The sequence below is a fragment of the Chaetodon auriga genome, chromosome 7 (genome assembly GCF_051107435.1).
Source record: "Chaetodon auriga isolate fChaAug3 chromosome 7, fChaAug3.hap1, whole genome shotgun sequence".
In the NCBI taxonomy this organism is placed as follows: Eukaryota; Metazoa; Chordata; class Actinopteri; order Chaetodontiformes; family Chaetodontidae; genus Chaetodon; species Chaetodon auriga.
Genome location: NC_135080.1, coordinates 22,359,352 through 22,376,224, shown reverse-complemented (window position 1 = coordinate 22,376,224; position 16,873 = coordinate 22,359,352). Strand labels below are relative to the sequence as shown.

General features: G+C 41.0%; 2 protein-coding genes across 2 annotated transcripts in view; both read right to left on the bottom strand.

Annotated features, from left to right (window-relative positions):
- The window catches only part of LOC143323751 (calsyntenin-2-like), a 233,376-nt gene extending 232,218 nt beyond the window's left edge, over window positions 1-1,158 (bottom strand). The window contains exon 1 of the mRNA XM_076735796.1: window positions 575-1,158. Within this exon, the coding sequence (XP_076591911.1) occupies window positions 575-638 (64 nt within the window). The 5' untranslated portion in view covers window positions 639-1,158. The remainder of the gene's footprint in view (window positions 1-574) is intronic.
- Window positions 1,159-9,717: 8,559 nt separating this feature from the next.
- lpar5b (lysophosphatidic acid receptor 5b) lies at window positions 9,718-11,259 on the bottom strand. The gene has a single exon (XM_076735666.1). It carries the CDS (start codon window positions 11,199-11,201, stop codon window positions 10,311-10,313), a length of 891 nt encoding a protein of 296 aa, XP_076591781.1. The 5' UTR covers window positions 11,202-11,259; the 3' UTR covers window positions 9,718-10,310.
- Window positions 11,260-16,873: the final 5,614 nt, after the last annotated feature.

The following is a 16,873-nucleotide window of genomic DNA, read 5'->3' as shown; positions in this document are numbered from 1 at the left end:
GACTCAAAATGTGTTAAGAGGACTTCACAGATTATCTGCTCTGCTTTCCTCCTACCTACCTTTACCTATCAGTCACAAACAAACCTTCCCAGGAAAGACCCGCAGTCTCACAACACCTAACAACAACACTGTAAGTCCCTGAATCAGTATTATAGTGATGCCACATGAGATTAACCCCAAAAACAGGCTGGAACAAGGTCACAGTAAGCTCAATATTAAGCACCACAGAAACACTCTAAATCTCCACAGAACTACTGTAGGGATGCCACTGAAGATAAAACACATACACTCAAGTACTATCAGGGGCTATACAGTTCTACAGTAATTATTAAGTGTCCAGTCTCCAGTCCAAAGAGGAGCACTGCAGGAAAACAGGAAAATCATCTTGAGGAAAGAACATAAAACATATAAACAGACTCTAAGCTGCACCTTTGCAGTCAGTTTTCTGGATCAGATGTGCATTTTTCTGCATCCATCCACAGCCTCTCCGGCCACATTCGCCTATAATAAAGCCATAGCGCTCCCGCAGATGCGCACCACAGAGAGCGAGCAAGTTGTCCTTCACCTACCGTACCTTTGGTGTGAGCAGCGCTCAACCCCAGAGCCACTACAATCAATACGCAGGGTATTCTCAGCATCTTCTCGGTGGAGATTCAGCCCGGGGAAGGAGAGGGACAACGGCGACCTCTTTCCTCTTCTTTCTTTCTGCCTTTTTCCTCTCTCTCTCTCTCTCGCTCTCCTTCTCCTTTGCGCCCTCTCCCTCTTATTCAACGCCTCAGGTTCTCTCCTCTCTCTTCAAGCAGAGTGTGGAAGCAGTTCACTGATATGTGGGACAAGGCAGGCAGCGTGGAGTGGAAGAAGGACACCGGGTGCCCGCAAAGCACCTCGCCGCACCGTAACCGCGCGCGTTACACCACAGGTCGTGCGGACGGTGGAGGCAGCAGCTGAAGTGGTTTCTGCTGAGACGGGACCAGAGAGAAGCGCACCCGGGACGAGACCGAGCGACGTCACAGGGAGGAGAGAGATGGATTCAAGCGCCTTTTCTCTCTTCTAAAACCCCCCCGCCCCCCCTACACACACACACACATAAACACTCTCTCACACACACACGCATCCTCTGCGCTCCCCTCTCCTCCTTCCAGCATCCCAGCCCACTCCAACTCACCATGAGTCTGCCACGCTGAGGAGGCATCCACAATGAAAACAATTGTTCGAAACGCCTTTACTATCTTGTTTTAATGGGCTCCATAAACAAGTCCTTAAATAGAAATCAGAGGATATTAAATGCCTAAAGAAAACATCACTGGTGTCATGCTTTAACAGTACTTCAACTGCAGCGTATGATGGCATTAGAAACTCACTAAAGAACATGTGCACATTGTAAGGCTATAACATTAAAATTCCATACAATTAAGTCACTGTAAGCTCACGGGGAGTGCCACAGACACATACGATTAAAATATTTTACTATAATATTTTTTTTTTTTTTTTTGCCTGAGGATGCAATTAATCTTGCTAAAATATTACCATGAAACAGTGTTACTTTGTCATGCAGGCTGCAAGACAAGCAGATTATCAGGTCAATTTAGGACAGTCCTGACACAAGTCTGCACCTGCTTTTTAGTTTTGAATTCATGATTTTTCACTTCCCTGAAAAACAATGTGAGAAGCATTTCTGAAACTGTAACTGCTTATCAGCAGTGGACTAAAGGATTTCAGTTCAGCCTGAGGACTTCAAGTTTCACTTTCAAAGAAAAAGAGGGGAAGATAGATGGACTTTAATATAAGCAGAATGCTAAGACATTCATCCCAGTATTTTTCTCATCATAGAGCAAGCGTTCAAAAGTGCTGCTTAAATGTCAAATGTTCTCTTTCCTTTCTAAAATAGCCCATGCAACCGAATTAAAAATCTCTAAGCAACGTGGCTCATTTTGCCAGAGAGAACCTTATTGTTTTGCACGCTACACAGAAGAAAAAAAAAATAAAAAATCCTCATTTCATTCTCTCAGTTTGTCTGTAAGGTGTGTGTGGGCGTGAATTGGCATGCGTGTGAGTGTGTGCATTATTTTATTTTATTTTATTTTTCTTCTTTTCGGTTGGTGCTGGGCAGTAGGATTAATAATAACTTTTTCAATTTTCCTGCGTAGCCTATCTCAATGGAACTTTTCTCTTGGACTATCTGCTGGTTAAGGATTATTCTGGGAGGCAGAGAAAATATTGCCAGCGTTATCTAGAGGGAGAGAGTGAGAAAAAAAAAAAAGTAATACAAACAGACGACAATGCACAGATCTGAATCCACAACATCCAGTGATGAAATTAAATTTGGTCTTCTTTTCATTGGGAAATGACCTAAGTGATGTATAGCTGACAAAAAGGCATTCCTGGGCTTGTGTACTAACAGGTGACAGAAAAAACCAAAGCAGTGGTTCTCAAACTGAGACGCTGGGACCCTCAGGGGCCCTCAGAAACATGAGGTATATTTAAGTTTGACTGTATTTTTATGACTCTAATAAAAGTAATATATTGTTAAATCAAAAGGGGAAGCTATAGGTCCATTTTAATATCATGCTCCCTACAAATGTTTCTCCTCCACATCTTATGAAAATTTAAGGACGCTAATATATTCCTCAAGGCTTTACAGCACAGCCACAGATCTTCTCCAAAACATAGCTATTAATCAGTAAAAAATAAACATGGTAAGACAGAAAATCTGTGCACAAAATAACTTATCTTAATCTAGCGAGGCAAGTCATGTGGGCGCTCGGCAGGGCAGACTGTTTACTGAGTTTAATATGATGGTCTGTGTCAGTGACTGGGCAGCATCAGGCAAAATACTTTCATTTTTTCATCAAGGCTATTTTCAAAATTACAACCTGCTGCAAATGGCCAATTTTGTCAGAATTCGGTTTCTGCTCTCCAGGTTTTTGATGCTTCTTCATTATTGACACACATTATGCCCACTAGGCTACCGTATCCAGCACCCTGGGAATAGTGAATTGCGAGCTATAATGCTAATGTGATATCACACTGTGTCCGTCTGTCTACTCCAGAGGAAAAAACAAAACAAAAAAAGTTTCTCTTGCGCTGTGTGTATTAGGCAATCTAACCTGGCTGAGCAGTTTAATGTGCAATTCTATTCGTCTCCTGTAAGTATTTTACTTTTGGGAGATATTAGTGACCAACATTACCGGGAGCCATTTGCTGTGTAGGTGCTAAATGATGATGGAAACAGTGGGAAGATGAGGATATTGGTTTAAAATTGATGAGTGCAGTATATAGTATAGTGTAATAAATATATAAAGTGTTGCGAGAGCTGTCAGAGTTTGCGCTTCCCAGAATGAGTAAAGCACCAAAAGGTTTTAAATAAGATCTTTTTGAAGCCCTGCTGCCTGCAGAGAAGTCAGCTGTCTTTGAGTCACAAGGACACCTTAAGGTTGTCCACACTGTTGACAACCTTAAAATGTCACATAATGCTTTGTGTGCTCACAAAAAAGCATCAGCAATCACAATGACCTGCGGGGCTGAAATTAGATCAACTTCACAAAGAAGCTTTGGGTATAAATTCATCGCACTATAATGAAATAGATGTAATGGTTTTGTTTCGTATTGATTTTTGTTCTTTGAGCAAAATCTCGAGGCTGCCCTGGGCTCGTTCCACATCCATTTACTATACGCTGCTGCAGAGCACTGTGGTGCTAATGAGTCGCCCTCAGCGCACCTTGGTGACATTTCACACAGTGGAACACACCTATAGAGGCTTTCGTCACCGAGCAGACAGTCTTTACAGTCAGCGATAAATTTGTATGGTATTTCAGGCACTTTGCAGAGATTTTTATGAGTTATAGGCAATGCAGCAGTATCACTGAGCACGGAATGTGGTTTAATTGATACAACGGATGAATGGCCAAGCTTGTTGTTAGACACAATGTCCATGAAGTCTTTCCATGGAGTAACAACACCTAACACAACATAATGTTCATGTTCCTGTCTTGTCACTGCTGTATACACGGATGCAGTAATACAGTGTACAAAGACTCCCATTTTCCACATTTATCTTTCAGCCAGGGAACCAAACAATGCACAGACACACTGTTTTTTTCAGTTTTTCCAGCAAAGCAGGTCTGGGTGGAGATCCCTCTGTGCACAGCAAGTGTGACAGATAGAAAAGCACACTCATGCATCTTAATTTGATCATTTACTGAACACATGGAGAGAATAGGAAAACCATCTTCGTCACTGCTGAAACCAATAATGCATTGTGCTGTTATTTGGTATCCAAAGACAGAGAGAAGTGCATGCTTTATACGTGCATCTTTCCTACACCAAGGCTCAACTGACTGCTGATTAGCTTGTGGGGAATGTGCTTAGACATAGACGTTGAAAATCAAATCTTTTGCCTTCCAAAGGACACATTTAAACTTGAGTTGCAGAGCAGGTTGCAGCCAGATGGCTCCCTGCTGCTGTGCCTGTCATTCTCCTTCTTGTCCAATGCTGCCTCTGGACACGAGACAGCTCCTTGTCCTCCATCTTGTGTCTGTGAGCAATCAACCACCGCCTTCCTCCATCTCTTATCCTTCCTTCAACCGAGAGGTCATTTTGGTCTCAAGTAATCAAACTCCCACGTTTCTATTTGTCCTGTCTCTCATCCTACATCTCCTCTTGCACCCTCCCTTTGTTTCTCCTGATGCCTCCATCTTCTCCTTAGCTCTGTACATGGCCTAATCACTCTGGTGACACCAAATTCAGATCTCTCTATCCACCCCTTACTGCCCTCACTCTCCAGTTAGTGCGTGTGACAGAGTGCAGTGCCTCCGCATTCTCCCACTGACAGCTGGCTTGGGCTGGAGGAGGAGGGGAGGACGCAGAGGGGAGGCAGGAGAAGGGAGGGATGAGAGGAGGTAGAGACAGGCAAAGAGATAGACCATCATCATCCCTCCGGCGTTTCCCCCCAGCTCTTTCTGAGGAAGTGTCGGTGGCTCCGCTTTGAAGCCGCCTACATCATGCCGAGGTCTGAAGCTGTGAGAGTGCCTTCTGGCCCCGTTTTGCCTCGCCTCACTGGCAGGAACGGAGCCAGAAGTTGTCATCTGCTCAAAGCCTCACACATCTCTCAATCCCATTACTGAAAGCTACAAAAGTAAATATTAGTTCCTCTCCTGTCAGACATTGAAAATTCACATTTCAGAACTTTTGTGTTTTTTTTAAATAGTAATTTGGCTTTACTCAGTCTATTTCGTCTCTTTGCTTTTCTCTTTCCCATTGAAATATTAACTAAGTACAGGCAGTGAGTGTGTTGCCCTCAGTCAATAACAGCACTCAGGTGAGTACTTATAAAAAGGTAGTGAGCAGGCTGACACTGTGATCTGTGTCATCTGCGTCTGAAGCTTGCAAAGTTCCACTAAATCCTCTGCAAAAACAATTAGCACATGTTGCTGTTGGTTTGTTGACTGGTGCCTGTAACTCCATAGATTTAAAGGCATTGTTATCATGACATGTAATTATTGTGCAGTAGTAACGTGTCTAGACTTGACTGACGACAGCTAAACTCGGTTAATCAGAGCCAATGAACCAACTTTCACTGTAGCGGTTTGTTCATATGCACAAACAATTCCATTAGGACATGATAAACACATTATTTGATAAAAAAAAAAAAAAAAAAAAAAAAACCAATTACAACAATTACATTACTCAAGCAAATTTTTAATTGATGTTCGTACTGTGTGGAAATGAATGGAAGCCAAAGGAAGCATGAAACGGTGGGAGGAAAGAATCCAAAAATATGAAACTTTACAGCATGCAATGAAAATACTCAGCAAACGTAAAGTATTAATGTTTTGTGTTCAAGGATCAAAAACTTGCAAACACACTGGTTTGTTCCATTAAAGGAATAGATTGATATTTTGGAAAATACACATATTTGGAGCCATTTCCGAACTGTTTCTCTCTATTTCCCGTCTTTAAGCTAAGCTAAGTTCATTTAAAACACTTTTCAGCAGTTTTTTTATTACATGTAATTTTATGTTGTTGTTGTTTTGTTTTGCTTTTTTTGCTGTTAAGGCCTGTGACATCATCAGCCTAATTGATGAAACTGAGCAGCTGTTGCTTGTTGGGGCTGTGAGGATGCTACTGTGTCGAGAAAAGGCAGAACTCACATCACATGCTGCAGTTGCCTTTTGGATAAACAGCGAAAACGAATCAGTCCAGTGATTGGGATTCAACCCTCCTCTTTAGATGTTTAAAATGAACTGTTACTGCACCTTCAAGTCAAGTCAACTTTATTGTCAATGCTGCTATATGTACAGGACATTAACAGAATTGGGTTATAAAATCTAAAAGAAATTTATACAAGTTAATATTGAAAAAATATTGCTCTTGTTTGGGGGTGATGTTGAACTGAGGTGCTTCCTGCACATCTTCATCTGTTCAGATGATCTTTGCGTTGTCTCATGGCTTCAAAGGCCACATGACTGTTGCTCCTCTGCTCTTTGGTGTCTCCTTTGTCCATTCAGTAGCTCAGCATTTGTTTTTATCTGTCCCTTTTTCTCTTTGCTCTGTTTTTGGCTCTTTGTGCTGCCTGACTCTCCACAGTCACCAAAGCTGCTGCTGTCTTTGAATAGCAATCCTCCTCTGGTCCAAGGCAGACTTGGCTGCAGCACAACAGGCTTGTTTGTGGGTCTTGGCAGTGATGCTAGTGGACCTGAATGTACCTGCTTAGGTTTTTTTTTGTGTTGTTGCTGTTGTTGTTAATGTTTGTGTGTGCTATGGAAAGGATGGACAGACAGAGAAAATGTGTGTGTGTGTGTGTGTGTGTGTGTGTGTGTGTGTGTGTGTGTGTGTGTGTTTTTCTTGTTTTTACCTCAGGGGTAGAGGGTCAGCTGACTGTGACCAGCCTTAGCAGACACATTCATTCACAGTCAGACCCTCCCGTCTCTCCAGACTTAGGATATCATTCACTTACAGACAGACCGCTCTAAACAAACAAGATGCACAAGGAAAACACACATAGGCCTGAACATATAAATAAAAGGTAGTCCAGAAACATACAAATCAATGAGGAAATCTGTAATCATATTAGAAGGCAATCTCTTAAAATATGAGACATTTCTTTGATGCTAGTTTCAAACCACCATGCTGCTACATCTTGCTAAACAGAGGCTGTCATGGGTGGGGATGGTGATTACTAACTAAACCCTGAAATGACAACTTCTCCTTTTTTCAGCATGCAAAGTCAGTGGGTAAGACAAACTTAAAGAGTCTGGGTCTAAAAAAAATTTGCATCAGATGAGGTGAGGCAGGGAAAGGTTGTGAGGTCTGTCATCAAAAAATTCTCTGCCATGTGACACTGAGCAGATACTGTGAGAAACGCCTCAGAGAACAGATGCCCAGTGTGGGTCATCACAGCTGTCAACAAGTCTTCAATGTGCAACAAGGGGATGATTGTTGACTGATAATTTAACTGCGGTGGCAGACTATACCTAACAGGTACAGGTTAGCAAGTCAGTTGGTTATTTGTGTATAGATTAGTTTTTTCTGTGTATGTATTCAGGCACTATTTTTACTTTATTTTGAAGGTCAGTTCTTAATGTTCTTATTTCCACATTCTTATTGTTAAAACATACCTCAATAGTGGGGCACGTTGTAACAGAAAAACTCTTTGTATTTGACACCAGTTAAGGTGGTACAACAAAACCAATCCATGCCACATTGAATAAAGTCGTACGTATAGGCGGGGCAAAATAGCAGGAATATTAATTTGACTTCATGGCCTCGGCAGAGTATGGATGAGACTAAACAAACAGGGGCTGAGGTACGATGGTGTATCATGCCTAGAAATCAACACAGAGATGAGGCTGTATAAAGCACAGGCTGTTTTTCAGTTCAGCCTCTCGGCGTTCAACTCCCCCCAGTAGAAGGCACAGGTAAAGGTCATATTAAACATATATGAAGCCGCTCGAGGGAGGAATCCACCTCCACGCAGGTCTCCAATTTATAAAGGGTCATGTTGGACTAAGATCTGGCTAGCAGCAGCCCTACAGGTGACCTGGCTTTGTTTAGAAGGCACAACATTTAATACATACAAATCTAACTCACTAAAAGGAGCTCACACGTGACACAGACTGAATGTGGAAACTAAGGGGAAATTGTAGCAGAGGAGGAGCTCAATGTGGATGTGGTTTCTGTGTTTGGTTTGGTTGAGTTGAGGAAAAAAAAAAAAAGAAAGATTTGTGATGTGGGTGTTGAGGGCAGAGTTGTATTGTGCTGTTATTTTCCACGAACAGAAGATCAAGTAGAGGGCTTACCTGATGCAGAGTGTCCTACTAGTCATCAGCAAATCCCAAGCGTCTAATTCCAGACATTACATCTGGATTGTTTCAAATCTAGAGCCTTTTTGGATCAATTTGCTACAGGCATATACACAGGCCCCTCCATTTGGCAAAGATTATAGGACTTGAGTGTTGCTGGCTCCCGAACTGAGACACTGATAAAAAGCACAAAAGCCTTCGCTGCATCATAGGATTTCTACCCAAAGACAGGAGAGACAGTGCCAAATGATGTCAAAAGCAATCAAAAGAAAAGCAAATAAGGATGAAGAAGGATTATGTCTCATCTCTAAACTTAAAGTTTAGCAGAAGTCTTTTTTATTCAACCTGCTACTGTATAAGGCGTAAAAGGCACATGAGATAATTCAAGATCGGTGTGCCAATAACATTGTATAATATTTGGAATAGTTATTAAAATCCAGATTGCTGCTTGCTTCAAGCGCTTTTAAAAATACATTCATGTACTGTATAATGTAATAAAACAATTACATTGAATCTACTTATCTTTTATCATTCAATGAACATATATTTTAAGTAATGAAAATATAAATACATTTTATTTCAAAGTTAACATAAATCTTCAAGGTTTTATTTTAAGACACGTTTCGAAACTTCTTCTAACAAAATGTACTCATCAAATTAAAAGGTATCCTCTGGAGTTTCTGACCGTTAGTGGCTCTATGGAATAATGTTTTTATGAGCGAATCGCTGTTTTGTTTGTATCGTGCATGTGCAGGAGGACGGACCTGCATTTCCAAGAACAGGCACGGAACGTAATTCACATTGATTTCATGTTATACTGCTAAGTGGGTGGTGCCAATGCACCAATAAAGGCAGTGAAGAACGATACTGCTCGCACACAAACATGGATGTTACAAAATGCACAATTTGATTTTTTTTTATTTCTTAAACTGCTTTGGAAATGTTTGATGATAGAAACTTGAAAGTTTTGTGTCTTTTAACACATGAATTCGTGGTTATTTCCTCTGAAAGTAAAGAAAGCAATACTAACCATGATCAAGGTTAGTATTCAGCTTCGACAAACGCACCATCCAAGTAACATAACTGACTCCTCAAACTGAAAATATTACTAGAAAGAAAATGGGACTCAACATTGAACAGATGTAATAGCTTAAGTTTACTGAACATGTTTTGTCAAGTTCAGTAAACTTTGCAACTTTATTCAAGTTTATTCAAGTTCATTTTGCTTAACTGACATTTTTAAAGGCTGCAGGTGAACTGAAATTTGTAAATTTCTGTAGCACCTTTGATACAAGAAATGCAGCTCAAAGTGCTTTACAACCATAACAAAAAATAAAATAAAAAAAACACAAAAAAAATTTAAAAATCACATGCACCAAGTACTTGATGTATTTAAGCTGTATTTAAGTTGGACCAATTTTACATGTGTGTGTGAGATGCAACACATCTGCACAAATGTGTCAAAAGCAGTAGAATTAAGTAATATTAGCTGCATTTTGTATTCACTTCTAGGCTTTATAAAACTTTAGCTGATGTGAGGCAGCTCCCAGAATGCCGCTGCTACTGGCGACTTGCCTTTCTCACTATCGTTGTGTGTTGTTGTCCCTATTAAATCACATGTAGCGAAGCTGGCCACGCATCTAACAGGTTTATGATTTATTTATAGTCATGGCAACACTGGAAAGTTTTGATACGTGTATTCAGCACAAGTTGTCAAGATGCCTTGGGATTTGACTGCATGCATGTGCAAATGCATAGGTTTTGCTGTTTGCAGTTCAGAAACATCAGATCTGTGTCACAAGGAAGGGAAAAAACAACCACTGAAAGTCTGCTGCACAACCTAAATCTCTGTTCCACATCATCCGACACTGCAAGACAGTGGTTTTTCTTTGTACTCTAAAACTTTATGGTGAAAGCAATAGTTCTCCCATAAACGTGATATATATCACATTCATTTCTTCACCTTGTGATCTTTCTGTGGCACATCCACACACAAAATGCAAATCATCCCTATTCTGTTTGAACAGTATTTAACTGTTGTCTTGTAACAGAGATATCCATATCCTCGTTTCTCCTCCAGAAGCCATCAAAAGAAAAGTAATACAACAGAGGATCCAGACAGCAGTTTACACTAGCAAGACATATCAGTGCTGTAAGAGCAGGTTTCCAGCTTTCAAAGAGAACTGCCAATGACAGAGGCAAGAAAAACACAGTGAACATTATCAAGTTCATGACAAAAATCAGCATGACATTCACCTTGTTGTTGACCCTTGCGGAGTCACTGAGATGGCTGTGTAGAGTCCAAGACACCAGAGCGGTGCACACAACATTGACAGCCAGCATGATGAACACCAACACAGGCTGAAAGTACATCAAAGGTGATCTGCAATGACTCTGAAAACAGGTAGATTGATTGTAGCTATTTAAGAATCTTGAAAGATCCACACTTTCTTTGACGTTCACCACAAGCACAAAGAGCCAAACGAGCGCTGCAGATTTCCAGGCGTTGGAAGAAGTTCGAACGTGGCGTGATCTCAGAGGGTAGACCACAGCTAGCAGCCGGTCCACACAGATGAAGGTGATAAAGATGGAGCTGGAGCGGATGTTGTTGCGAAAGAGCATTGTGATCCAGATGCATGCCAATGGGCTCAGCGGCCAGGTGCCTGTGGCGTAGAAGTAGACCCTCATGGGCAAGGAGATGACGAGCAGGAGATCTGAGATTGCCAGGTTGACCATGAAGACAGCATTGGAGGATTTAAGACTGTGGCGGCGCAACAATATCCATAGTGATAGAGCATTGAGAGGAAGACCCAGGGTCGTTACAGATCCAAACACCAGAGCGTACGCCGTGTTCCTCATTTTCAGCTCAGTTCCATTTTCTATCACGGTAAAGTTGCACATGTTTTGCCTCTGTGATGAAGTCAGACATGCAGGCGAGTAAATGTGCGAGTGAAACCACAGTAAACCCGCCTCCTCGCAGCTCAGACGTCGAAGTGGCAGAAAATGTTGAAACAGGAAACAGCTAAAGTTGAAATACTGGGGGCGTTCAAGTGAAGCTGGTTACGTGGGAGTGTAAAGGCACCGAAAGAAACTTCTTGATTTTTTTATTTTTTTTTTACTATAACCATGAGTTCTGGGTATTACTCTAATGACCCATTCTCTATAAGACAATGCATATTTTGAAATATCTTTACCCCGAGCTTCAAATGTTCACGGCTCTTTCCAATGATATATCACTCAAGAGTAAATGCAGGAGGCAAAAGACAGACTACACCTTTTCATCGGAAGCTCCACTTAATGTTCCATTTAATGTTTTAGTAAAGTGCTGCATGGATTCATTCCATTCAAGGTCTCCCATTTCTCTGAATTGTAGTATTTAAGAACAGCCTACCGACACACCGTCTGCAGGGGCAGATATCTGCTATTGAAATTCCAGCTGAAATAACAATCAAGGTAATTAAGCAATGTCGATGTACACTAATCACTGGCTAAGCAGGGAGGAAAAAATTACTATGATTATGTTGCTATTGATGTGTTTCATATGGGAATTAGACATGTATGTGCACAGTGTTGTATGACTGATGCATTTGTGTTTTATGTTGGACATACCTGCTGTACACTAAAGTGTCTTCAGAGAATATAAATAACTTAATCACCCTATGATTACTCTTAGTTACAGCCGCAATCCACGGCCTTTCAGAAACTTGAATGGGATTTTAAACAAAGGAAGGATGCTTATAGAGTAAAAAACAAGGTGTTCAGATGCAAAGAAGGTCTAACCTTAGACGGTAGCCATGAGGTTGCACAGCACAAGGGTGTCGAAATCATTTCCTCAACATTTCAGGACTGCTGCAAGTATCATCATCATCCACGACTTAGCAAGAAAACAAAAGTACAGCCCCGATAGCAGCTCCATGAGGCCGTACTCAGGCTGCTTAGGCTAAGTACTAACATCAGCATGCTAAGATTGCTCACAATGACAATGCTGACATGCTGGTGTTTACCAAGCATAATGTTTACCAACTTAGTTTAGTGTGTGAGCGTGCTAATATTTGCTCATCAACTCTGAACACAAAGTACAGCTCAGGCTGATGGGAATGTCATTCGTTGGGCAGATTTTGTCCTGAAGCAAAGTATCAGAAAAACAAAGATGTCGATCTGATGATGTAGATAGATAATAGTTCACACAATGCTGCCTCTCTTGTCATTTGTCAGATTGTAATTGAGGCACCATGACCACAGCGTTTCTTCCCCTATTCTGTTCTGCCTGTTCATGACTTCTGAATGTGACTTCTGCTTTTTTTTTTTTTTTTTTCCACAAGATGCTCATCAAACCACAAGAAGCATCGCAAGTGTTCACACACTGTTCAAGTAACGGAAGTGACAGATCTTTATCAGTCGTGATGGAGAAAAGATGATAATAAGCGAAAGAGCATAGAAAGGAAACAACTGCGTGACACCGTAGAGCAGGTGCTGCAGCTAACCGGCACCACTGCTTGTGCCGCAATGGCGTATGAACGATGAGCTATTTGTCTGTTTATTTCTTAGGATCACCATTTTAGCTCTAAAACAGGAAGTATTCCTGGGATCCATGAAGCATTAGAGTCAACATAAATGGCAAAAAAAAAAAGACATATACGCATTAGAAAATAGCATTAATATGTATGATTAAAACTTCCACTGATGTGTACGTGTGTATGCACGGATCTATCTGTATATGTATGCATAACTAAAAACTTCTCACAAAAAACTACAAATCCCCACATGCACAGCATCCCACAAATAATGATGATCCAAGGTGTTTGCATATTTGCTTTTTAAACATTGATTTCTGTGTTAATCTAGTCAGTAATAGCGATAAAGAATTCCATGTTTTTATACTGTGCATTAAAGGAAATAATGATTTCAATTAAGTACAATTAGTTAATTGCCTTTTGGGGTGAAAACCAGCCTTCTGTTGCGTGTCTGGCGGAATACATATAGGACTCTAAATAGTGTTTTAATTGACTGTAATGATATGATGGGGGCTTTGGATTGGAAAACCTTCCATGTTGATGTTATGTCAGTGAAAAGGAGCGAAAAACACAGCAGCACACACTGTGCACGGTGTGTGCTGCAGGGCTTGAATATGACACCGAGACAGCAAAATGAACATAGGTCAGGAAAAAAAAAAAAGAAGTCTTTGTGGCAGTGACCGCAGACGAAAATGACTTATCAAGGACCGGTGAGAGCAGTGCCGTGTGGTGTGTGTATGTGTGCACCAACGTCATCACAAACACTTGTGGTTTATTTTTGCTAATTGCATGCACTGTACTTTTCTGTGTTCAACTTCATGAGAGCTGTGTAAAATATGAACATAACTCATATTCACCCCTTATAGGCACAAACAAGCAGGTCCGACCAGCTCCACCACCAGAAGAAAGTAACTGGCCAGGCATTAGTTGTTCCGTAGGTTTATATGTTAAAAGACTGTTATGAAATGATGTGATTATTGACTGTATATTTTCATGATGACACGTAAAATTCGGTTCATTTGACATGAACTAATTATGACCACATAGTGCAGCCTGTCATTTCTAAGAATGGCAAAGCATATTTACACCTCACACATAAACAGTCCGAAGCCTGAGTCAATTCTTACTGCTGTCACTACAACAGTGACATCGTGACAGCTGTATCAGCACAATAGACAGCACTGTGCATCAAACAAGTAAGACTACGACAGCACGCGGCTCAGAGGACATTTTATTCTACTCTCATACATATACTACTCGATCTTGGCAAACATACACTAGAAAAGACCGTACATTTTTCACTGCCTAAGAGCTGGAACAGGAAAACAACTTACACAAAAATGATACAGTTAAAATAATTGTGCTACCATGCACTGGCAAAAGCGCTTTCTTCTCTGAGGAGAACTGAACTGGAAAACTCTGCAGGAGTGTCTGTTTGGGTTGAACCACCCTGAGGGAGGCCGTCTGGAATCACACTGCCTCATTCTACTGGTTTGGGAGAAAGGCTGCTCACAGAGGCTCCACTGTTCTGAGGTGGCTACTGGTGGTGAAAATGGCAACCAAGGCCAGGCAGTGATGGAGCGGATGGCGACAGAGATGGCTCAGTGGTGGCGGAACGTGTCCTGCTGCGGTTGCTAGCCTGGTTGTAACGTCAACGCTAGTTTCCCTTTCATAACTGGAATCTACAAAACTGCTCGCGGTAGCTGACTCTTAGCGTCTCATTAGGTGAGCTTTTCTTGTTGGTTTCTAGTGTTCGTGTCCTCAGAGAAATGAGATGCTAATACTTAAATCAAGCTAGACAGATGCTAGCTGAAGTGAAGCATCATACCAACTTAAAAAGATTTTTTAAAAAATGTAAAATTCACAGAAGGGTGACATCACTCGCATTGCTACATGGAATCTCAGTTGGTTGCACACCAATGTTCGTATTTATACTCAGACAAACAAGATAAAATGTGTGAATCAGTGAGCGTCAGAGTGCTGGTGTGCACATTTGTTATCTTTAGACAGAGCATGCTATCCGTTTCCTGTGTTTATGCTAATCTAAGGGACCTGGAAGCAGGCCCCAGCTCCATAATCCTGGACCTGTCTCTCCGTAGACTCAGCTACATTGGACTGTGTCTCATCTGGACTCGTCTCTTGCATAATCCTTATTATTCATTGAATTGTTAGACTTTCTTCCGCCTCCTGTCTCCTCTGTTTGAGCCTGGTATTTTGGGCCCTGTAAACTCTGCTGAAACGTAACAGACTATGATTCATGCATGTAACACGAGACGCACTCTCCACTTTGTTGCTGTGGGATGTTTTCTGTAGATTTCAGTTAAATTAAACCATCTGGATTCCAAGACATCCCAACAAAATGCACAAAAGCCAAAAGCTTGGAATATATTGTGCTGAATACACTGACTTTATTAATTTTCTCACTGTGACACTGCGTAACAGAAATAGCAAGCTAAATTACACCTGATGTACTTCTTTTTCATGCTTTTATCACGTCTGTGTTCATTTTTATAGCAAAGTGAGGACTTTGTGTGCAATCACACCATGGCAGCAACTGCCAAACTTCACACCTTTCACCTTATCACCCAATCTCCAATTTACCACTTTTTTTTCTGTCAGACTCTCTCAGCTATAACCTTTTGAATGATTGAAATCAAAATGGCTTCTATAGTGATGGCAATTATGTGATTTTGCCTGACGCACACGCTTAAATAAAAGGTGTGGATCCTTTTGGGAGTAAGAGGCTGGCTGGCTCATCAGTGCATGCAGCACACAATAGAGCCTAAATTGATTTCTCTGGTAAATGCAAGGATGCCATTTTTCTGGGGCCTAATATTTAAGAAAGTTGAGTGCTTCTCAAGACAGATAATCTTTGTTATTAGTGCTGCAGGTAAAAACACTGTTTTAAAATGCTGGGCCTGCTGCTGGCGTAGACAGCTAGATGGACAGGGAGAGTAAGGAGAGGCAGACGTGTGTGTTTTTGTGTGTGTGGCACATTTAAAAAAAAAAAAATTGTTTTGTCTATCCTTTTTATTTCTATTCTGGTGTTTTTTCTTTTTCATTCTGTTATCAGCATGTTAGTTGCTCAGTTATCATGACAAAATTAACATGTCAACAATAAGCACAAATAAAGAAAAGCATAAAAAGGAAACAGTAATAATGGTTGACCCATCCGTATGGCTGGGTCTCAACAGCACTGCCCAAGTCTAGTATATAAACCTGCATTCAGTTCCCAGCACACAGCTCAAGCTGATAATAAGCTACCTGCTAAGCAAGAAACACTGTAGAACCAAAGTTAGAGTGACCGATGAGGAAATTTGAAAATCTAGAAAGATGTTTTTCTCATGAGTTGGTGGACCAAACTTCCACCAGTGGAGCACCATTAAATAATGGATTAACATTCAACATGTGGTGAGACACAAAAATCTAATGTAGACCACTGGAGCCTTGAATCACAAACAAGGCTGACAATAAAACCATTAAACATTAAGCATGTTAATTAATTAATTAATCATTTTGGATAAACAGTGACACAGATTTTAAACTGTTTAGCATTCAAAATGGTCAGAAAAAAATGTGAAGTATGTGTAGTAGTTACAGCCACTTTAATAAATAGATTTGTATGAACAATGGATGAAATGACTGCGTGATGTGAAGGAGGTCGCTCGTAGTGACAAAAGCACGGAACATTACTCCCCAGCTCTGCAGTTTCCATGAACTCGCACCACATTTCAGGGTTTTTCAGGTCACTGCATTAGTTTCATGGCCCACAACTTTACTGTTTGGTTTCAGTCTACCTGCACTCATTTCCAGATGCAGGAGGCAGATCAGAGAAGACACAAAGAAAACTCCTGCAAACCTTTTTTTGTTCATGGTTGGGTCCAAAATGTTATCTATAACGATGCTTTTTTTTGTTATCTATAAGCTAGCAAGTCCCAGCTGCAAGGTTTATTTTGGTAGAACAGCGAGGCGTTTTCAGGAAAGGCTGCAGAACACAAATATGTCATTCATGGAGGGAATGTAAACTACCCTATGGTAGACACTAATCAACATGTTAAG

Excerpts from the sequence above, each read along its gene's own strand:
- lpar5b (XM_076735666.1), bottom strand. The coding sequence starts at position 11,201 with ATGTGCAACTTTACCGTGATAGAAAATGGAACTGAGCTGAAAATGAGG.